Raw genomic sequence first — 22009 nt, forward strand, 5'->3', positions numbered from 1 at the left:
ATTTGAGCACTTAACCATCACACATATATCAGCTTTTTAGATTTTCAATTTGAGAACCATGGGTAGGGGTTGTTTAGCAAAATAAAATGAAATTTATAACAGCTCAAAATGTTATACAAAAATTAAAAAAAGGCACACTCACCCCATGACATGTGATCACTGCAGCCACTGCTCCATCTTTGGTGGTCTTTGTCAGATCTGAAGTGATGACGGCCAATGATTGGCTGCAGTTCAGGTGACTGATGGACAGGATATCATCATTTCTGATTAGATGATGTCCCATTCATCAGTCTCTGGAGCAGCATGGAATTCTAGTGCTAAGTAACACTTATTTTTTTAAGTTTATAAAAGTCATGAAAAAACCCTTTATTAATATTTTATCAATGTTTAAGGAATCATTGTTTTTGATCTTTTCTACTTTTACTATGTTTGTATGTTTTTTTCAGTGGCCAAATAATCATTGCATAGTGATCAGTTAGTTGTAACCATCCAGGCCAGAAAGTGTGGCGCCACACTTTTGTTGCTGGTGACACAGAAGAGTGACAGACAGTTCTATTTAAATCCTGGGTCCTTTGGTGTTGATCAGTCAGGGAGGTATCAGTTTAATTCCTGGTTTCTTTCTGTGAACCCTGAGTAGGGCTTTCTTTTATTTAAACCAAAATAAAGTTGATATTCTCTGGTTCAGTCTTGTGCTATCTGCTCTTGCTTAGCTTTTATGAATTCCTGTTGTCTGACCATGGCCTGTTTCCTGACCATTCTTTTATCTTATTTGGATGTTGACTGCCCTCCTGGTTCTGACTTGGCTACCTTGACTTCTCTCACCTTTCTTTAGCTCCTCCAGCTAGCAGTCCTTCCGTGAAAGCAATCCAGTGGACCATGTAGTAAAACCAAATCCCTGTACAGGGATTAAAAGACCAAGGCTGGGGTTCCTCTGAAATCTGTCAGATGGAGTGGTTAGCGTCAAGTCTGTCCAAAACATAATTTTCCCACATGGTGGCTGCATTATAGTATCATGGTATCCAATTAGTAGTGTCATACAGTAAAATTTCCCACAACTTGCTTTTCCTGGACACTTCAGAATTCCCTTATCTTTCATTCATCATCCAAATTTCATGTTTAGGGTTATAATTTGTAATTCAAGCATTTCTGGTTATATACCTGTCGGAAAAAACTTGTGAATGAAAGTTGAAAAGAAATCTAAATACAGCATTTAGTTAAAGCTGATAATCTAATACTTCATAGCTCTAAGGGATTTTGCTTCCCTCTCTTGCAATTATAATGAATATTTTCTACAATATCCCTCCCTCTAGGTGGTAGACATGCGTTGGGGAGTCCGAGATTATGCCTCAGTGGACCATATGACCACAGATCTTTGTCTGAAAGAGATTGAAACCTGCCAAAGGATGTCTGTAGGACCATACTTCATTGTAAGTCATCTCCAGTTCTCTGACCTCTGTCCATTGAAGTAACAATGCACACTCAGTGGCCTACAAAATAATAGACAGCTATTTCTGTATGCACACTGTATGGAAGGCTGTCAATCATAAAGTGACACCACCCAGTGGACTCCTAAACTCAGAATCCAGTGGTGGACTCCTAAACGTCAGAGATAGAAATTCATTAAATATAAATTGCATACAATCTTTTCCCATGACTAAATTCCTGCTCATTCTGCTGTACACAGTGCCACTCACATAGCAGGCTGCATATTCAATGTAACAAGTTCACTTCAAGGTGGTAAAGAGTTGGCAATGGTTACTGAAGTTTAGGGCTCATTCCGCTGTCCCTAAACCAGATACGTGTTTTATCTGTGGTTTTCACTGATAGAACATACTCATTATACGGCCTGTTCACATGTCTGTGTTTTAAGGTACGGAAAAGTCACGGTAATATTTCAGTTTTTGATGTGTCATGGATCAAAATTAAAAATGCAAGTCTATGGGTCCGTAAAATCATAGAGAGCACATGGATGGCATCAGTGTGCAGTCCATGTGCTGTGCTTGATTAAAGAAGCACTTCTCCCAACAAAGTTTTTATCCTCTTAATATATTGCAATCATAATATTCTATAGCGCTGTGTACTTACAATTGCTCATTTTGCCTTTCTACCCAGATAATTCTTCTTTTTTCTGTTCTATGTAGGCATAGAAAATCTATTTTTCTTGCATTTATCATCCCCCTCTTCAACTCCTCCTCCCCCATTCAGGGACTTTTGCAGTGATTCATTACTCATACAGGGAAAACAACTGACCTCCTGTTTTTACATAGAGTTTAGGAAGATTCAGCCAGATTAGTTTTTAATCACGTGATGTCATAGACCTAATGGGAAACAGAAAAATTAGCTGGGTATAAAGACAAAATGAGCAATTGTAAGTACACAAAGTTTATAAAGTCTTTTTTAAACATGGGCCTAGGTGTTAAATCCTGTAGAGGGCTGGTTAGGCAGGGTATTTAGCAACAAATACTTTAATGCTGGTGGGTTGGATGGAATGGTGGACCTGGTTCATTTTAATTTATGTACATCTGTAGTTTGATTTCTTTGCCTGTGTGGATTGGATGGGTTGTTACCGACATCTAGTGAGAATTTCATGTCAATAGCACATAGTTGACCATTGAAATAAAATGCACAATACAATAATTAATTAAGTAAATATGTCCTGCTTAGAATGTATGAGGAAAGTGTCCAATGATGAAGGAACGGCTTCGGGCATACAAAGAAAAGCTTTACAAAATATAGAGCAGGAAATATCGGGAAGGGGGCATTTTTTTCACAACACTGTACATCTCAGAAATAAAATGAAACTGAATGTATTAAATCTATGTTTGTGCAGTGAATTCTGTATTTTACTTTTAATAATACTAATTAAAAATCACAAACTAGTCCAGACAGATATAACTGTGCAGCTACCTGTCCTTTATCTATGCCAATGACAGATAACAAACCTCCCCTGGGTGCCTTTAACTTTACAACACAAACCTCAACAAACCTCCCCTGAGGGACTTTTTAATACTCATAAAAACAAATGTATGCTTAATTACGTGTTTTCAACAATAGTGCATGTATGCATGATTAAACATAGCCAAGTGGTGTGTTTCTATCTATCTATCTATCTATCTATCTATCATATACCGTATCTATTTATTTTCTATTAATCAATCATAAATGTATTTATCATGCATATATTGCATATCTATCTTATATCTAATATCTATGTGTTAATTATCTATTTATCAAATTTGTATTTATTTGAAAGAATTGTGTGTTTTTTTAAAGGCATTGATAGGCAATCGTTATGGATTTAGACCAATACCTCGAAATATAGGTGAAGAAGAATTTGACATATTATACAAGAAAGTCCTCAAGAATGGAGCTGAAGCTCAGCTTTTGACTCAGTGGTTTTGGAAAGACATGAATGCTGTTCCTCCCACATATGTCTTCCAGCCCATAACAGTGCATTTCCCTCATTTCTCTAATACGGATCCCACCCATGTAGAAATTCAGGCAAAAGACGCCAAGGAGTGGAGAGAAGTTGAAAGGCGGCTATCAAGTGCTTTACGCTCAGCGGCACAAGCTGCATACATTGAAGGATTGATTACTGTTGAGCAAAAACATAATTATTATAAATCAGGTTTGTATTCTTATATGCAATATGTGTGGAATATATAGGATATGGCATTCACTATGTAGGTTTGTAAACACCTTATAAAAGTAATAAAGCATTTTTTCTACACCACTGCAGTAAATAAACCGCATAGAATTAGTTGCCAGTGGAATAATCATCACACAAACTTCTGACAAGTTTGGAAAATAATGTGAGAGATGTATCAAAACTGATACAAAGAAAAAGTAGAATAGTTGCTCATGGTATATGATCAGACCACCCTTTTCATTTTCCAAAGATCATCTGAAAAATAAGAGTTGGAATCTGATTTATTGTTATGGACTTTTTCTCCACTGTTCCTTTAATATGTCCCCCAAATTTTTCATATCTGGATATCATAAAAGCTACATAGGACTGGTTGTATTCTGGACTTAGGTTTAAAATTAGATAACCCATAAGCTAGCCTATGAAATTACTGTGACGGTCACCCAACATCCCTAATTGCACAAAGTGGTTTTTCTAAAATCGCAAGTTATCCCATATTCATATGCGCTGGAACCACAAGAATAGGACCCCATCCCGAAGAGAGTGGAGGTGTGCTTGCTAGGCTTTCACTTTATTTTTTGTCAATAGAACTGCCAGAAATAGCCGAGACCTGAAGGAATATTTCTCTGGCAGTCCCACAGACAACAAATGGTTGAGCACACCTTCGCTCCTTTCAAGATGAGGCCAAAGAGCGTCCCTGTGTAAAAGAGAGCCGGTTGAGATGGCCGTCGGCTAAACAATCTAATATGTATGGCCGGCTTTAGGAAGATAAGTTAATTTCTTACTGTTTTTTTTTCACAATTTTTTTGTAGTGACAGAATGGGAAATTGAATGTGGACTCTTGGCCTCTGGAACCAATCAAGCAGGCTCTACTCTCTTCTTTAGGGAAGTGATAGACATGGATCTCAATAAAGACATGGTCCAATACCTCATAGATGTCACAGAAGATGGAAGTCCAGACACAGAAGCTCAAGAGCTTCTTGAAGACCTAAAGACCAGGGTAGCACAGAAGCATCCTGATAAAATTAAAACTCATACAGTTGAAATTAGTAAACAGTTATCCAAAGGAGTATACTTGCAGAAACTTTGTGACCAAGTTATTGCTGTGGTCAATCATCAGATACTTAACTCTTTATCCAGAAAGGATGCTGACCTGCCAGAATCACAGGTCAGGTATATCGCTGATTACAGCCATAAATATTTTAAAACATGCTCTTTGATGGTAATGTACACAAATATATACTGTATAGATGAATAAAACATGGGTTTTTACTTTCAGAAAGAGCATCCATGGCTAGGTTGGCTCATGCAAGAGGTCACACACCACTTGCTTCTCTGTCGCAAGAAATCAGAAGTATTTTGCGGAAGACAGGATATGTTGCAAAGAATTGTAGGTCACATCAACGAGAAAGAGATACGGCCCCCTCTTATTATCTATGGAGCTTCTGGGTCAGGAAAAACAGCACTGATGTGCAAGGCTTTCAATATGGTCAAACATCTGGTTGGCAATAAAGGGAATTATATATTGGTACTACGACTTTTTGGCACGTCACCACAAAGCTCAGAGATCCATGATGTTTTGAAGAGTATTTGTTATCAGGTAAGTTTCCTTATATGATATGTCACATACTGACATAATGATTGCTGCAGTCTTACAATATTGTGTTGTATCTCCATGAAGGTGTGCTTAGCAGTGGACTTACCACCACCCGGCCCTCAGGTCACTAATATTTACAATGAGACTGTAAGGTTTTTTCACCAGATTCTCACAACTGTGTCTAATAGAAAAACAGAGAATTTGGTGTTATTTCTGGATTCACTTGATCAGCTTTCTCAGTCAGAGGGTGCCCATCATCTTCACTGGCTGCCCAAAGAATGCCCAAGGAATGTACACATTGTGTTGTCTACATTACCTGAAGAGGGAGACATCCTGAATACTCTAAGAGAAAACATCTTAGATGAAACATCGTACTTGGAAGTTCAATCGCTTTCCGCTGAGCAAGGAGGCCAGGTGATTGAAATGCTCATGTCTTCAGCTGGACGTAAGCTGACTCATTCACAACAGAACATTGTGCTGGACAGTTTTAGGAAATGTGGACAACCCTTACTTCTTAAATTGGCATTTGATGAGGCCAAGAGATGGTCATCTTATACACCAACCTCAGAGCTCCGTATTGCCAGCAACACAAAAGAAGCTGTACACCAATTATATGAGCGTTTGGAAAAGCTTCATGGCAAAGTGCTAATTTCCCATGCTTTAGGATATATTGTGGCATCCAGGTAAATATGTTGGTATTATCTATTTTTTTCATATTATCTCTCCTATCTGTTGTATTTATATTAGTAGTAATGGTAAGGATAATTCTCCCCTGATCATTACTACTAGAGCGTGAACTGATAGATCTCCCAAGTATTTGTGGAAATGTTGTGTTCCACTCTTATGTGTAAAGAAAAGTTCTAAAAGAATAACTTTGCTGCTCAATGATTATTTTTTTCCTGCCATCTGCTCTCCTCCCTCTCGTGCTCCCTACCCTTTAACAGAACCAACATACACCTGATATGGCAATTTCTTAAATCACTACAAGCTCCATGTGTGGCTTTTCATAGGCGTTTTCATCCAGATTTCACAACTCACAAAAAAGGCATAAAATGTAGAATATTGTTTGATCACATAACATTTGTGAAAAAAAAATGACAACATGAATTTCGTGACATTTTTCAGATGCCCCACAAAATATGGCTGGAAAAAAATACTGTATGTAGGAAGCCTAAGTCAATTTTCCTTGGATATAAAAAATAGCCTCCTGTAGACACGTCTTGGGGAAACTGAGTAAAACACATTAGGGTTAGTGGGCACCAAGAGCAATTTTGCACAGAGCACCATTCAACCTAAGACTACATACGTATATACCACCTTGTAAACAAATATGTCACGAATACACTAAGTCGATTGCTTTTAGCTTTCTGCCTTACAATATCCTACATTAACTAACTTAAATAAGGTACTGTTATCTTGCTAAACTATTTTAAATGCTTGCAATATTCTTGGAAATGCTGTGCGACAATAGTAAATCCTTTGAGTTACAACCCCAGGCTAAACAATAAATTCTGTTTAAATCATAGGAATGGCTTGTCAGAAGCAGAGTTAAAGGACATCCTCTCCATTGATAATGATGTCCTCTCCGACATTTATCAGTACTGGGCCCCTCCAAGTGAAGATGTAATACGAATTCCTTCCCTTTCATGGACCCATCTGCGCTATGATCTAGAGGGGTATTTGGTGGAGAGGCAAGCAGACAACGGCACAGTTTTAGGTCTTTACCACAGGTATGAAGCTGAACGGCAGCCACATAATGTTATAGTAGTATAAAGTAATAATAATAATATTTTGTAGTATATAATACAATATCTTGTTAATGATAACCACCTTTTTATCACATTATTTCAGCTATCATAGGCTAGCCAAATGTTTTTTATTGTGAATCTCTTGAAAATGTTTGTGAACCTGTTTTCTTGAAAAATATGAGCACATCCAATAATATACATTACACAGTGAAACACAATAAGATAAAATCAAATAAAGTACATGGACAGTGCAATCAGTTGGTGTACATTCTAGGTGAGCTGTACCTGGAGGTCTTGATTGTTTCTGTGAAAACTCAAACAATAGCCACTGGTGCTAACCTATAGAACGCCATCTTGTAATAAATGAGCCCTATTCTTTCCATCTGTAGGCAGTTCATTGAAGTGGCGCACAGCATTTACCTTAACGGGTCAGAGAAAACAAAAAGACATCGCATTCTAGCCGACTACTTTATGGGGACTTGGAGCCTGGGCACCAAACGTCTCATCCACCTACCATTTATTAGGAAAAATCTAAGCGCTGACAGAAAGGTATTTGTGAATATTCATCATTACTATGACACCTATGTTGGTGCTTACCCTCCCTTTTTTTGCTTCTGTTGCTGGGCAGTGCTATGCTTTGGTTGAGGGACGACAACACTAGTTCTGTGTTCTCTGGGACTTGTAGGCTGGGAGTTCTGGAGTTAACTTCTGTTAGTGTTTGCTCCCTGCTGTTTAGCTAGGGTTGGGCTGCAAGATATTCAAGCTTCTGAAATTCTACTATCCACTGCCAGTTATAGTTTGACTAGCTCTGGTGAACTACTGTGTGTCTTAGTGTAGCGCCCCGAGGGTTCGGCCGCTAAAGGGGTATTGCACCTCTGCCAGAGGTGTGATATTCCACTCCCAGGTAAGGATGGAGTATGGACCAGGGCTCAGTTAGCTGCATACAGCACACACACCCCATTTCCGAGGGACAGCTCAACGGTGCTCCCACTAGACAGAAGTGCAGGCACGACCGACTATGTCCCTGGCTGGAGTGGGGAGGGGGGTGGAACACCCAGTGCTGTAGGGGCAGATAGGGGTTGGTTCCTGAGCGTAGGAAGGAGCCCATTGGTTGCTGGTCACCTGGGCTCATGGCTAGAGGGAGGTATAAAAGGGAGGAGCCATCTTAGATCTAGGTTCAGTCTGTGGAGAGAAGTTGAGAGGAGAGCTGACAGGGAGCAGCAGCTCAGGCTGAGTGCTGCTCCAGAGGCAGGCCTAGAGAAGAGGCCGGAGCCTGAGAGGAGAAGGAGAAGTGGGAACAGGAGGAGAAGGAACAAGAAAGGAAGAGACAGGAACAGAAGGGCTCAGGAACAAGAAGGTGGAAGGGACCCTAAGAACCCACGAAAATACAGGGTAAAGGGTCAGGCAGATTAAGGGTACCGGATCCCAAGTTGGTGGAGGAAAAACTACCCTCAGCCAAAGACCGGACGTCATGATCATTTATTGGTGCGACACCTTATCAAACCTGCTAGGAAGGCACCATATAGGACAGCGGGGAACGGGGCCTACGTTTACCTGCGCAGGTCCGCGGCAGCTGGACAAAAGTGGGTCACTGGTGAGGCAGGCCAGAGAAAGGAAAGAAGGGGGTCCTGTGCCATATTCCTGAACTGTCTGGGAGTTGACCGAGCCCCACACCTGGTGGACGCAGCACGGCTCGGGCAGTCATTGCCAGCTGAAGTGACTTGGATATTAACCGTGAGTAAAGACCCTGGACTGCAGTACGTTGTCTGTGTGCTTTTTCGCTCCTCCGGCACTACCGGTACTGGGACTCTCATCACCATCACTCCCACCATCCACTACATTGCCCTGGGGCCGCACTCTTCCCGTGGGGAGTCACACTACCCCAGCTGCACACCTCATCAGCCCCAGCGGTCTGCATGCAGCGGCGGTTCCTAATAACCGCAATCCACGGGTGGCGTAGCCGGACATTATCTAAAGTACAGTAGCAGACTACCATTGGTCTGACCACCCTGAGCCGCGGGACCGGGCCGCCACTACTACTCCCAGCGTCTCCCTATTGCCCGGTTCCGCGTGCCCCACGGCCCAGGGGGCGAGTCATTAGCACCTGTGTTTCTTTGTTCCTTTGTTTCCAGTGGACATTCCTGATTCTGAACTTGACTCATTCACTGACCATTCTCCTGCCTGACAATTTTGTCCCCTAACCTTTTGGGTCTGCCTGACAATTCTTCCTGCTACCCTGTACCATCGGCCAGTGGCCCCTATGTAAACTGTGTAAATCCCAATTCTAGTATAGGGGTTAGAGTGTGAGAGCCAGCACTCTCCCGGGACCTAATAGTCAGAGTAGCCAGCACAAAGCTTGTCTGTGGTTGCCCTTTTTAGAGCTGCTAGCAACCATTAACAATGCCCCGGTAACATTTATATTTTGGTCTTTTATTGGCTGCCATTTTAAAGCCATATTCTGTTTTGAAACTCTTTTCAGGTTGCCCCACAGCCATTGTGGTTTTCAGAAGACTTGCCAAATCTCAGAAAAATGAGTGAGCTGCCTTACCATCTTCTTAATGCAGGCTGCACCAATGAACTACAGCAGGAAATCTTAGGTTTGTATGATATGTATTATACTGTAGGTGTAAAATTGTGCTAAATATATAATCACTTAAAATGTTATAATGGCCATACTCAAGAAGCGTGGTTGGGAAACACTGTCCTAATCTACAGTACATGATTTATTAATTACCTACGTAGACTTATACTTTTTTTAAATTATATGATTCATGTAAAAATAAAAGTTTATTCCCAGGCAATATGAACTGGATATCTAGCAAGATTGTTTCATGTGGAATCAATGGTATGATCAAAGACTTTGATATATGCATGGAAAGAGTGCAAAATGAACAGGTTAAGCTTGTCCGTGATGCTCTTCGGCTCTTCCAACCTACCATGAATTTTATTGAAGGGCGTATTGGTGAGTATCTGTGAACTGTGGCTCTAATCATTCTTGCTGCTTTAGAACAATTTAGTTAAACATTATCCAAGATCACCTAGTCTATGGATGTGTGTGATGTAGAAACATGACAATCATCAATATTGGAGCTAGTCTGGGCACCTCTGTAAGCAAACAGATTCTAATATTGAGGGAGGGCAATAACCCTTCACGGTTGACCAAGTGAGTGTCAAATTATTATGTTGATTGCAATCCACAGAAAACCAAACGAAAACAATGTTCTGTATTGGGAGGATTCAAAGAATCTCTGATCCCGTTTATTTTGCTTAGCATTTTATATTGTTTTGAGTATTTTAATAGCCAATCAACTCTGCAGCCATACTACAGTACTATAGGCTAACCAATGTTAGTACAATTATTATGGAAACACATATATGGTCATATTATCATCGTTAGTTCGAAGCACTATTGAAATTTTACAAGGTCAATCCTGGCCTAAACTAGTTAGATAGCAGGAGTGGGGTGTCTGACAAAATACAAAATGTTCTTGCGAGAAAAAGTTTGTGGGAAAGATGCATGTGAACAGAAGAAAAGAAGGAAAGAATGTATGTTATTCAAGGAGTGATAATAACATGATTTTGAAACAAACAGACAAAATGGAGTTGCTATAGCATGAATATCACTATGTCCTTTACACTAACAAGTGTAGGGATTGTACTCATTCAGGTGCAGTGTGAGGCAAACAGGAGGCATGTTCCTTTAAATGTTCATAGCGGTTTATTGGCTTCATAAAAAGGTCAGAAAGTAAAATGCAAACAAACAGCCTTTAGGGCAGGCAAAAACAAAGAAAACAGTTCTTTAAGCAAAGTCTTTGGTAAACCGGACCTGTGGTCACACAGGCTGGTACGTATCCAGCACACAGCTCAGTCTGGAGACAACTCACACAGGAGGCCTTCTCCCTCCAGACACACAGACCATGTGCCAAACAACAGCCTCCGTTAAATAGGCTGTTAACCACACTCAAAGGTGAGGTATGTGGGTAGCGAGACTCGACCATGTCTCAAACTACCCGTAACCCGGTCCCATGTGCGTGCGTGGTCAAGCACTCCCTCTCTATGACCAAATAATTTTTCTCGCAGGAGGACAGCTTTCTACTCAGGTAGAGGACAGGGTGCTCCTCCTCGTTTATCTCCTGGGAAAGGAATGATCCTAAACTGACATCTGAGGCATCTGTCTGGAGTATAAACTCTTTCTTGAAGTCGGGGGCAACCAGGAACGGTTGCCTACACAGAGTCACTTTCATCTCTTGAAAGGCCGTCTCCGCCTCTTAAGACCATTTGGCCATTGCCGATTTCGTCTCCTTAAGGAGGTCCGTCAGGGGTGTGGCCATCATGGCGAAGTTTAGGATGAACCTCCTGTAGTATCCCATGATCCCCAGGAAGGCTCTAACCTGCTTTTTTGACAACGGTCTCGGCCAGGTTTGGATTGCCTCCACTTTACTGATTTGGGGTTTGATCTCGCCTCTACCAACTACATAACCCAGGTATTTGGCTTCTTCTTTCCCCAAGGCATATTTCTTCGGGTTTATTGAAAACACCGCCTTCATTAGAGCATCAAACACCGTCTGGACCTTTTCCAGATGACTCTCCCAGTCCGGGCTGAAGATAACAATATCGTCCAGGTATGTTGTGGCGTATTGTTTATGGGGTGCAAGGATTTGATTCATAGCTCTCTGGAAGGTTGCAGGGGCTCCCTGCAGTCCAAACTGCATCTGGACATACTGAAAGCATCCATCCGGCCTAGAAAACGCAGTCTTCTCCTTGGCTCCCTGTGCCATGGGGATCTGCCAATATCCCTTTGTCAAATCCAAGGTGGTTATGTACCTCGCTGGCCCAAGTCTCTCGATCGGCTCATCGACACGTGGCATGGGATATGCGTCGAACTTGGAGACCTCATTCAACTTCCGATAGTCATTGCAGAACTTCCATTCACCATCGGGCTTTGGGACCAGGACAATCGGGCTTGACCAACCGCTCTTGGATTCCTCAATGACCCCGAGTATCAACATACGAGCCACCTCTTTGGAGATCACCTCTCGTCGGGCCTCAGGTATCTGATAGGGCTTCAAGTTCACCCGCACATGTGGCTCAGTCAGAACCTCGTGTTCTATGACCCTTCTGCAGCCCAGCAATTCCGAGAACAGATCCCTGGTCTTCTGCAGCAACTCCAGACACTGATGGTTTTGGGCATTCGTTAGTGTTTCCGCTATTGCGACTCCTCCCAAGTCCCCTTCACGTCTTGCCACGGCTTGATGAGGTTGACGTGGTATATGGTTTACGCCATCCCGGTTGACGAACCTTGTAGTTCCAATCACCAAGCTTCTCCATTACCTGATACGGTCCTTGCCATTTGGCCAAGAACTTACTCTCCACCGTAGGAATTAGCATGAGGACCCGGTCTCCCGGATTGAATTGCTTCACTCTGGCTGACCGGTTGTAGACCCTGGCCTGAGCTTTTTGTGCCTAGAGGAGATGTCCTTTTACGATGGGCATCACCTTCGCAATCCTCTGCTGCATCAGTGCAATGTGCTCGATGACGTTCCTGTGGGGCGTAACTTTGGCTTCCCAGTTTTTCTTGGCTATATCCAGGAGACCTTACGGATGTCGGCCATACAGAAGTTCGAATGGCGAGAACCCCATAGATGCCTATGGAACCTCTCGGATGGAGAACAACAGAGTCCCAGTCTCTACCGCTCTTTTCTATGGCCTTCTTCAGCATACTCTTTAGTGGTTTATTAAACCTTTCCACCAGGCCATCTGTCTGAGGATGGTACACTGAAGTTCTGAGTTGGGAAATTTGCAGGACCTTGTATAACTCTCTCATCACCTTACTTATAAAGGGTGCTCCCTGGTTGGTCAGAATCTCCTTTGGTAAACCTGTCTGGGAGAAGACGTGGACCAATTCGCAAGCTATACTCTTTGCGGAGGAGTTTTTCAGGGGAATTGCTTCCGGACAGCGTGTGGCATGGTCCAGGATGACCAAGATATATTGATGCCCACGAGCAGATTTAACCAGGGGACCAACCAAGTCCATGGCAATTCTCTCGAACAGCACTTCAATAATGGGCAATGGCACGAGGGGACTTTGGAAATGAGAGGGGGGGCGGTTAACTGGCACATAGGGCAGGACCTGCAATACTTCAATATTCCCTGGTGACACCCGGGCCAATAGAACCTCTGCATAATCCGTTCCTGTGTTTTTTCCACCCTTAGATGTCCCCCCAAGATATGCGAATGGGCCATGTCCAACACCTTCTGTTTATAGGTACCCGGCACTATTAACTGTTCCACCAGCTCTTCCCTCACTTTCGTGACCCGGTACAACAACTCCCCACTCATCATAAAATAGGGAAACCTTGTGTCAGCCCCCGGCTCCTGTGCAACCCCATTTATAACGGTGACATTATTGAAGGCTTCCTTCAGAGTTAGGTCCCTATGTTGGGCAGACCCAAAATTCTCACTGGTCACCCCTAAGTCCGGAATGTCAGACTCAGGGAGCACTACCTCTTCATCCCCCACAAGGACACAAAAGGGAAACCCGTCTGACTCTGGGTGTGGTGATACTTCATCAGGGTTAACTGGTTTCCTATTTGAGTCAGCGAACCCGGAACCCTTCGCCCACAGATCCCAAAATAAACAAAAGTCCCGGCCTATAATAATAGGGTGAAACAAGTCCTGAATGACGCCGACCTCGTGGTACTCAGTACCGTGGGCCGTTTCAATGTCGACTCTGGCCATAGGGTAGTCCTTAACATCACCATGGATGCACCGTATGCCGACTTTTTTCCCCGGGATCAGTTGGAGTGGAAGGGTGGCCCTCACAACGGTCACCAGACTCCCAGAGTCTAGCAGTGCCGCTATCTCCAGCCCATTCCCCTTCACGGGACATGCTTGAGGCCCCTCGCTGGGTGGACAGTTCACACTGCAGGCCGGATACGCATAATATGAACAACGGCGTCCTATGCTGCAGTCCATCGGCTATGGGGTCAGGGGACAACGAGCGGCTATATTGCCTGGGCCGTGGCACCTCCAGCAAATGACATCACCCGTAGATACCTTGGGCACCACCTCCCTCGCCCCTTTGGACCTTGGACACCCCACCCCCTTTTGGGCCTCCGCCTCCTGCTAGAACCCAAAGTATGGAGTGGGCTGCCTTCCCAAAGAACCTTCAGCCCCCTGGTATCTCTCGACCAGTCCGACCAGTTCATCCGCATTCCAGGAATCCCCCTGGGCAACCCAAGTCTGTATGGGACTCGGTAGAGAGTGCAGAAACCAGTCCATCACCACCCACTCTACCATCTGCGCAGGCGTAGAGGACTCCAGCTGCAACCACTTCTGGACCAGGTGCAACAGGTCAAACATTTGGGAGCGAGGTGGTTTTTCCTGGTGATATGCCCAACGGTGAACCCGCTGCGCCCTGATAGTCATTGTCGCCCCCAAGCACGCGAGAATCTCAGTTCTAGCTTGCCATACTCTTTGGCATCCTGCAAAGCTAAATCATAGTATGCCTTCTGGGGCTCTCCCGGCAAGTATGGAGCCAGTACCTCTGCCCACTGCTCTGGCGAAAATTTCTCCCTCTCGGCGACCCTTTCAAACACCGTCAGGAAGGCCTCAGCATCATCCCCCAGGGTCATTTTCTGCAAGGCCCGTCTTATCGCTTTCCGGATGTGGGTGTCATCAGCCAGACTTGGGGCGCTCGTCCTGCCCTGGATGGCGGTTGCCAGAAGCTGCATCTGCTGCCGTTGTTCCTGCTGATGCTGATGGATCTGCTGTATCAACAGCCTTTTGGTCTCCTGCTGCTGCTGCGACTGGACCAAGTGTTTCAGGAGGTCCTCCATTTTGTCTGGCAATGCTTGCTGGCTTGCGACAGACTTGACCCAGGACATACAGTCCTTCCTGTAGCAGTCACACGTCTTTGCCGGGAACGCTGCCCGCATGTCTAACACCAATTGTAGAGATTGTACTCACTCAGGTGCGGTGTGAGGCAAACAGGAGGCATGTTCCTTTAAATGTTCATAGCAGTTTATTGGCTTCATAAACCGGTCAGAAAGTAGAATGCAAACAAACAGCCTTTAGGGCAGGCAAAAACAAAGAAAACAGTCCTTTAAGCAAAGTCTTTGGTAAACCGGACCTGTGGTCACACAGGCTGGTACGTATCCAGCACACAGCTCAGTCTGGAGACAACTGAAACAGGAGGCCTTCTCCCTCCAAACACAGACCATGTGCCAAACAACAGCCTCCGTTAAATAGGCTGTTAACCACACCCAGAGGTGTGGCGAGACTCGCCCATCTCTCAAACTACCCATAACCCGGTCCAAGGTGCACCAATTAGTCCTCTTAGTGCGTGCGTGCGCTAGAGAAAATACTCCGGGTTACATCACAGAGACCTGCCATCTCTGTGATACATACCTCCCATTGACTACGCGACCATTAGCCACCTTACACAAGGAACACTAATGTAGAGGGATGCACACAAGGCCATTACCATCACACTGTGTGCCGAAACTCTATTCTCTTCACCCAATGCCCCCTCTACTATTAAGGATCGAGACAGAAGTGTGTGCTGCACCGGAGGATTTACTGTACTCACTGTTACACCGTCCCTGGGACAAGAACCGACTTCAAACAAGACAGGAGATTGTAGATCCGGGTTAACAGACTCACTTTTACTGTGCAATTCTTCCATACATGGCTGCAGTATACAGATCAAGACAAGTTCTTAGGTTAGTGAAGTACCCTTGGTTATGTGTCTTTCCAGTGTTCGTTCCCGTCCTGTCCTGAGACTCAACATTATCCACTTCTTCTGTGACCCAGCTGAGATTCTCCCCATGAGGGATATGGAGGCCTCACCTTGAGCACCTCTAACAGGCTGTGAGCCTAGGACTTTGCTGGCGTCCAGATTCAGTATCAAACGTGCCCTCATTCTATTCTGACAACTTGCACCATTAAAACACTTTCTTCACTTCTGTAACTGCTTTTGGAGTCTGCTTTCCTGTCTGTTAAGTCTTCCTCCAACACTCTGCTCTTTCTCTAGTACAGATAGGACCTAGACCGGTCCTGTGCATTCGGGTCGTGAACCCAGAACTGGGGTGGCCTTGCCACAGACCTCGCCTATTGGCAGTCTCACTGCCTAAGTCTCTCTGACTAACTCTCCAACCGACTGTAACCTGGAATTGTTTTCGGTGAAAACCGTTCTAAACCCCTCCCAGTTGATGATGCAACCCCTGAATTAACTCTCTAGTGTAGTGTAACTAAATCCCTACCTATTGTATGGTTCCCCTCTGGGCAGACCTCCCGCATCCCAGGGATGGCCTTAGACAGAGCCTATAGGAGAAGCGGCATACAATAACGGCCATAGGGATTACACACAGCAATATATATATAACAAACATATAAATAACACAAACACATAACATATAAAACAACTTAGCAACCCCTCCTTGTTGACACAGCGTCTTCTTCGCCCACCACCCTCCTACACTAATTCCAAATCTGCAACATATTCCCCCAAATATGACATGCTATTTATTTTCTACACTTCTTGTGTAGCATATGGGCTGTATGTAGCTCCCATTTGCATCAGACTCGGTGCAACTGCAACCTCTGTACCCCCTATATAGCTACACCCCATTTAAAATCCGTGGAACAATTATTTGGGTTTTGGAGGGTGGGGGGCAGTATTTTAAAGATTGATGAGAAAACTGTAGCTAATAACCTTGATTTTTAAACCACTGAGTAAATTGAGAAGTTAAGTCATTACAATGCATTACATAATAAAATAAATGTTTTTGTCATGTCATAACAGATCCTTGCATCGTTTATGTGGAATTATTGGCAAGACTGCATTTCTTTAAATCATCCTGTCCATCATTAATTGGCAATCTGTGCCAACAATGCTTTGCCTGGTTTGATCAGTATTCAAATCCTACTTTTATTCCTATAAGCGGATTTTTCCAGCCACCAGGAGGTCCCCTGCAGACCACCCTTACAGGATTTAAAAAAGGTATGTGAATTGTGACCAGAAAAATCTTTAAAAATTAATTTAGTAAAAGGTTTGCCTCATAAATATTGTTTATTGCTTATTAAAGAAGACATGTCATTTTTTTTTTACCTGGATTAATTGTCAATGTTCTCCTGAATCTGTCATTGTTGATCTTTTGCGCCTGCGCCTCTCCATTCTTCAGATATGGCCACCTCTTTCTTGTAAAAAACAGTGGTATTTACACCAGGTAAAAAAAAAATACATATTTATGGCAAGCGACAGATCATCTTTACCTCATGTGGAGAGTAGGCCACCTTATTTCTATTAATGCTTAGTTAAATCAGGTCATTAACTGAAAAAGTCAAGATGATTAGCTTTAATCAATGAAAGGGGTAGGATGGTGGTCAGAAGGATGTAGAAGTATTCTTGAACTACTTTGGTAAAAGGATACCCAGATATGTCAAATTCCATACATTTCCAGGTCCTTGGTTCTCAAACAACACTTTTTATTATTTTGTGGCCTAATCTGTGTAAAAGTCTTATTTTTAAACTTATTTTTACTTTAGATAACTTTTTTTGTACCTATGCTCAGCGGTATGACCTCTGTTGCCTCTAAGCTGTGTGTTCTAAGGATGATAGAGATCGATGGCCCGATTCATAATTTTTGTTTTTTTTAAGTCACTTTTCTGTTTTTTTCTTGTGGTAATAATTGCCGTTTTAAGTGTCAAATTCTTCTAAATGGCGCACATGGATTGTGCACGAGATAAAAAACTGCTCTTTATTTTTGTCTTTTCCTTTTTTGAGCCTTTTTACAGCAAAAAGTTGCATGATTCGTTAAAATGTCGTACGTAACTCTAAAATTGCTCTGGTGTGTGCTTTGGGCAAAAAAAATCAATTGACCACAAATATCTGGTTTACAAAATCAAGACCCTTAATAGCAAGTAAAGAAAAAAACAGATAAAGAAACAGATGACTACAATCGACTTCAAAATAGGCGCAACTTAAAAAAAAGGATTTGTCGCAAAACAGAAACAACCTTAAAACAGCAAAAATTTGATAAAAAAATAGGTGTAAATATAATAATGAATAAGGCCCAAAATGGTCAAACTCTAAAGATCAGCAGAGTTGTTATTGGTTTGTGAATCCTAAGTAGTATTTTCTTTTAACTATTTCCTTTCTAGGAGGGTATAACATTCTGTACATTTTACTTTCTTTAGGTATCACTGTAATAGAAGTATATCCTGAAAAGGATCTTCTTCTAGTCGGATCTGATGATGGGACCATGATAGTTTGGAAAATCAAGGACATTGAGGTCATTCACACACTCACTGGCCACTCAGGTAGTTGCATAAACACATTTAAAGGGAATCTGTTCACTGGATTTTCAACCTTAGTGCTCGCTCATATGAGCAAATAACACAGCTGAGTCTTATCTAATGTTTTATCGGATAGCAGTAGGACCAATCTTGTACTATAGAGCAATGCAGATCTGCAATTTTTTTTCTATAGACCGAATCAGTCTCAGGAAAAAATGGCAGCATGCTGTGAGTGACTCTGGAATATGGATCATGGGCACCCATCCATAGAAGTATATGGGTGCGTGTGAAACATCAGATTGCACTCGGATGACAGCCAAGTGCAGTTCAACATCCGGAGACTCAGACAATGGAGAAGATAGAGAAATTAAGTTCTCTGTCTTCTCTGCACCTGTGCAAGAGAATCGGATCACACTAAGATGACACTTGGATCAAACGCTGATCAGAGAGTCATTAGCATAATTGGCCCGATTCTCTCGCAGAGGTATATGATCGTGTGACCCCAGCCTTAGATTGGGTGTGATTACAGCAGAGTCGGAGTAGACTACATCTGAGTGTCCTCCTCCTGTAGGCGTACACACTCAAAAATTATGCACGGCAGAGCGCACGCTCTTTCTGCCGGCCCCATTATAGCCTATGGCCTCGTCAATCCTGCTTGGCAGGGGGGTTCGGACGTATGCCCCGACGAGGCAACTGAGCGTGTACTAGAAGCATTGTGAAAGCACCCTAAGACAAATGTACATTTATGTGAATCTACAGTACAGACCAAATGTTTGGACACACCTTCTCATTTAAAGATTTTTCTGTATTTTCATGACTATGAAAATTGTACATTCACACTGAAGGCATCAAAACTATGAATTAACACATGTGGAATTATATACTTAGCAAAAAAAGTGTGAAACAACTGAAAATATGTCTTATATTCTAGGTTCTTCAAAGTAGCCACCTTTTGCTTTGATGACTGCTTTGCACACTCTTGGCATTCTCTTGATGAGCTTCAAGAGGTAGTCACCGGAAATGGTTTTCACTTCACAGGTGTGCCTTGTCAGGTTTAATAAGTGGGATTTCTTGCCTTATAAATGGGGTTGGGACCATCAGTTGTGTTGTGCAGAAGTCAGGTGGATACACAGCTGATAGTCCTACTGAATAGACTGTTAGAATTTGTATTATGGCAAGAAAAAAGCAGCTAAGTGAAGAAAAACGAGTGGCCATCATTACTTTAAGAAATGAAGGTCAGTCAGTGTCAAAAATTGGGAAAACTTTGAAAGTGTCCCCAAGTGCAGTTGCAAAAACCATCAAGCGCTACAAAGAAACTGGCTCACATGAGGACCGCCCCAGGAAAGGAAGACCAAGAGTCACCTCTGCTTCTGAGGATAAGTTTATCCGAGTCACCAGCCTCAGAAATCGCAGGGTAACAGCAGCTCAGATTAGAGACCAGGTCAATGCCACACAGAGTTCTAGCAGCAGACACATCTCTTCAACAACTGTTAAGAGGAGACTTTGTGCAGCAGGCCTTCATGGTAAAATAGCTGCTAGGAAACCACTGCTAAGGACAGGCAACAAGCAGAAGAGACTTGTTTGGGCTAAAGATCACAAGGAATGGACATTAGACCAGTGGAAATCTGCGCTTTGGTCTGATGAGTCCAAATTTGAGATCTTTGGTTCCAACCACTGTGTCTTTGTGCGACGCAGAAAAGGTGAACGGATGGACTCTACATGCCTGGTTCCCACCGTGAAGAATGGAGGAGGAGGTGTGATGGTGTGGGGGTGCTTTGCTGGTGACACTGTTGAGAATTTATTCAAAATTGAAGACTTACTGAACCAGCATGGCTACCACTGCATCTTGCAGCGGCATGCTATTCCATCCGGTTTGCGTTTAGTTGGACCATCATTTATTTTTCAACAAGACAATGACCCCAAACACACCTCCAGGCTGTGTAAGGGCTATCTGACCAAGAAGGAGAGTGATGGGGTGCTATGTCTGATGACCTGGCCTCCACAGTTACCAGACCTGAACCCAATCGAGATGGTTTGGGGTGAACTGGACCGCAGAGTGAAGGCAAAAGGGCCAACAAGTGCTAAGCATCTCTGGGAACTCCTTCAAGATTGTTGGAAGACCATTTCCGGTGACTACCTCTTGAAGCTCATCAAGAGAATGCCAAGAGTGTGCAAAGCAGTCATCAAAGCAAAAGGTGGCTACTTTGAAGAACCTAGAATATAAGACATATTTCAGTTGTTTCACACTTTTTTGTTAAGTATATAATTCCACATGTGTTAATTCATAGTTTTGATGCCTTCAGTGTGAATGTACAATTTTCATAGTCATGAAAATACAGAAAAATCTTTAAATGAGTAGGTGTGTCCAAACTTTTGGTCTGTACTGTATATATAGGTGCAGATATGTTCTGTGCTTGGTATTATTTTGTACACTGACCATTGTGTTTATTAATTTTTATTCATTTGACATGTACACTCATATCAATGTACCTATTTTTGATACTAAACAAATGTACTGTGTAGTTGCTAAAACACTCTTTTTTGTAGTCGTCCTATTCTTGTTGTCACTCTGTTTATTATATATGTCATTTCAATAAAGTATACATTTTAGCTATAAAAACGCTTTCTTTCCTTTTGTGGCGCCCTGCTGTGCTTGGAGCCACAGATCCTAGAGGGGTGCATGAACGGATTCCTCCACAAGAGGCCCCCACAGCACACACACACTTCCACCTTCCACCTCAGACCACCAGAGGGAGCCCGTTAGGGATATGAAAAAAGGGAAGGTGGAGCTAGGCAGTTCAGTCTGGAGTCGACAGAGAGTCAAGTCTGTTGAGAGAGTTCCTGCAGTAGTTAAGCCTGAGAGAGGTCAGCCTGCAGTGGAGCCCAGTCCAGACTCAGTTATAGTTCAGTTAGAGCTTAAGGTGTGCCGACGCCATAAGAGCGGTGAAGCGCGGCAAGCTGCCGCTAGTGTGTATAGCCTAGTGAGGGCCTCGAGCGAGGCCGAAGGCTAAAGGAGTGGGTAGCATTGGGCGCAGAAGAGCTGTACAAGCTCACCCCAGAAAACATATACCGGACACCGGGTCCGCGTCTACAGGGCCGTATACCCCCCCTGTAGAGACAACCGGAGACCCCTGGAAGACTTCAGGTCCCAGGATCACCCAAGAGCTGATACGTAACAGAGCCCGGAGTCACGGAGGCCCCGCAAGCTGGGAGCGCGTACACCAAGAGAAGGCCCTACCACAAAGTCAGCCGGCGCAGGACAGAGACAAAGTTAGGCCTAGCTCCAGGCAGGTCAGAAACTTTTTACACTAAGGCAAGAAACAGGAGGCCCTATACCCGCTCACTGGGGAGGATCCTGATATGCACCCTTCACCCTACAGTGCTCCAGGATGTGCCTGAATTCCCATCAGTAAAAGGTACTGAAGTGACTATCGTGTCTGTCCCTGTTCTTGCTCTGACCCGACTGTGTCCCATCTGTCCTGCATCCTTACATCCCCGCTGCCCTGAGGCCTAGCTCCACCTGTGGGGAGCTATACCACGCAAGCTGCCTTAACATCGGCCTCAGTGGCTGCCGCAGCGCTGGTGATCCTCACCAGACACCACAGGTGGTGTCACGAACTTTTATATAATTATCCACCCTTTTAAAAGAGAGGCCCAGGGTACGGGCCCGGGAGCCAACTACCGCGACATCCCCCAAGATCAGGCAACAAGGCCCGGGTG

At 43.5% G+C, this 22009-nt stretch overlaps 1 protein-coding gene across 1 annotated transcript in view; it reads left to right on the top strand.

Moving 5' to 3' along the window:
- NWD1 (NACHT and WD repeat domain containing 1) overlaps positions 1 to 22009 on the top strand; it is a 50121-nt gene that overhangs the window by 8754 nt on the left and 19358 nt on the right. The window contains exons 3-13 of the mRNA XM_073651304.1: positions 1311 to 1427; positions 3274 to 3628; positions 4459 to 4814; positions 4926 to 5246; positions 5328 to 5926; positions 6770 to 6973; positions 7381 to 7540; positions 9471 to 9588; positions 9789 to 9953; positions 16797 to 16994; positions 18191 to 18313. Of these exons, the coding sequence (XP_073507405.1) occupies positions 1311 to 1427; positions 3274 to 3628; positions 4459 to 4814; positions 4926 to 5246; positions 5328 to 5926; positions 6770 to 6973; positions 7381 to 7540; positions 9471 to 9588; positions 9789 to 9953; positions 16797 to 16994; positions 18191 to 18313 (2716 nt within the window). The remainder of the gene's footprint in view (positions 1 to 1310; positions 1428 to 3273; positions 3629 to 4458; positions 4815 to 4925; positions 5247 to 5327; positions 5927 to 6769; positions 6974 to 7380; positions 7541 to 9470; positions 9589 to 9788; positions 9954 to 16796; positions 16995 to 18190; positions 18314 to 22009) is intronic.

Source organism: Phyllobates terribilis, unplaced genomic scaffold (genome assembly GCF_046119375.1).
Source record: "Phyllobates terribilis strain yellow unplaced genomic scaffold, ASM4611937v1 Scaffold_1__5_contigs__length_1240528914, whole genome shotgun sequence".
Taxonomy (NCBI): Eukaryota; Metazoa; Chordata; class Amphibia; order Anura; family Dendrobatidae; genus Phyllobates; species Phyllobates terribilis.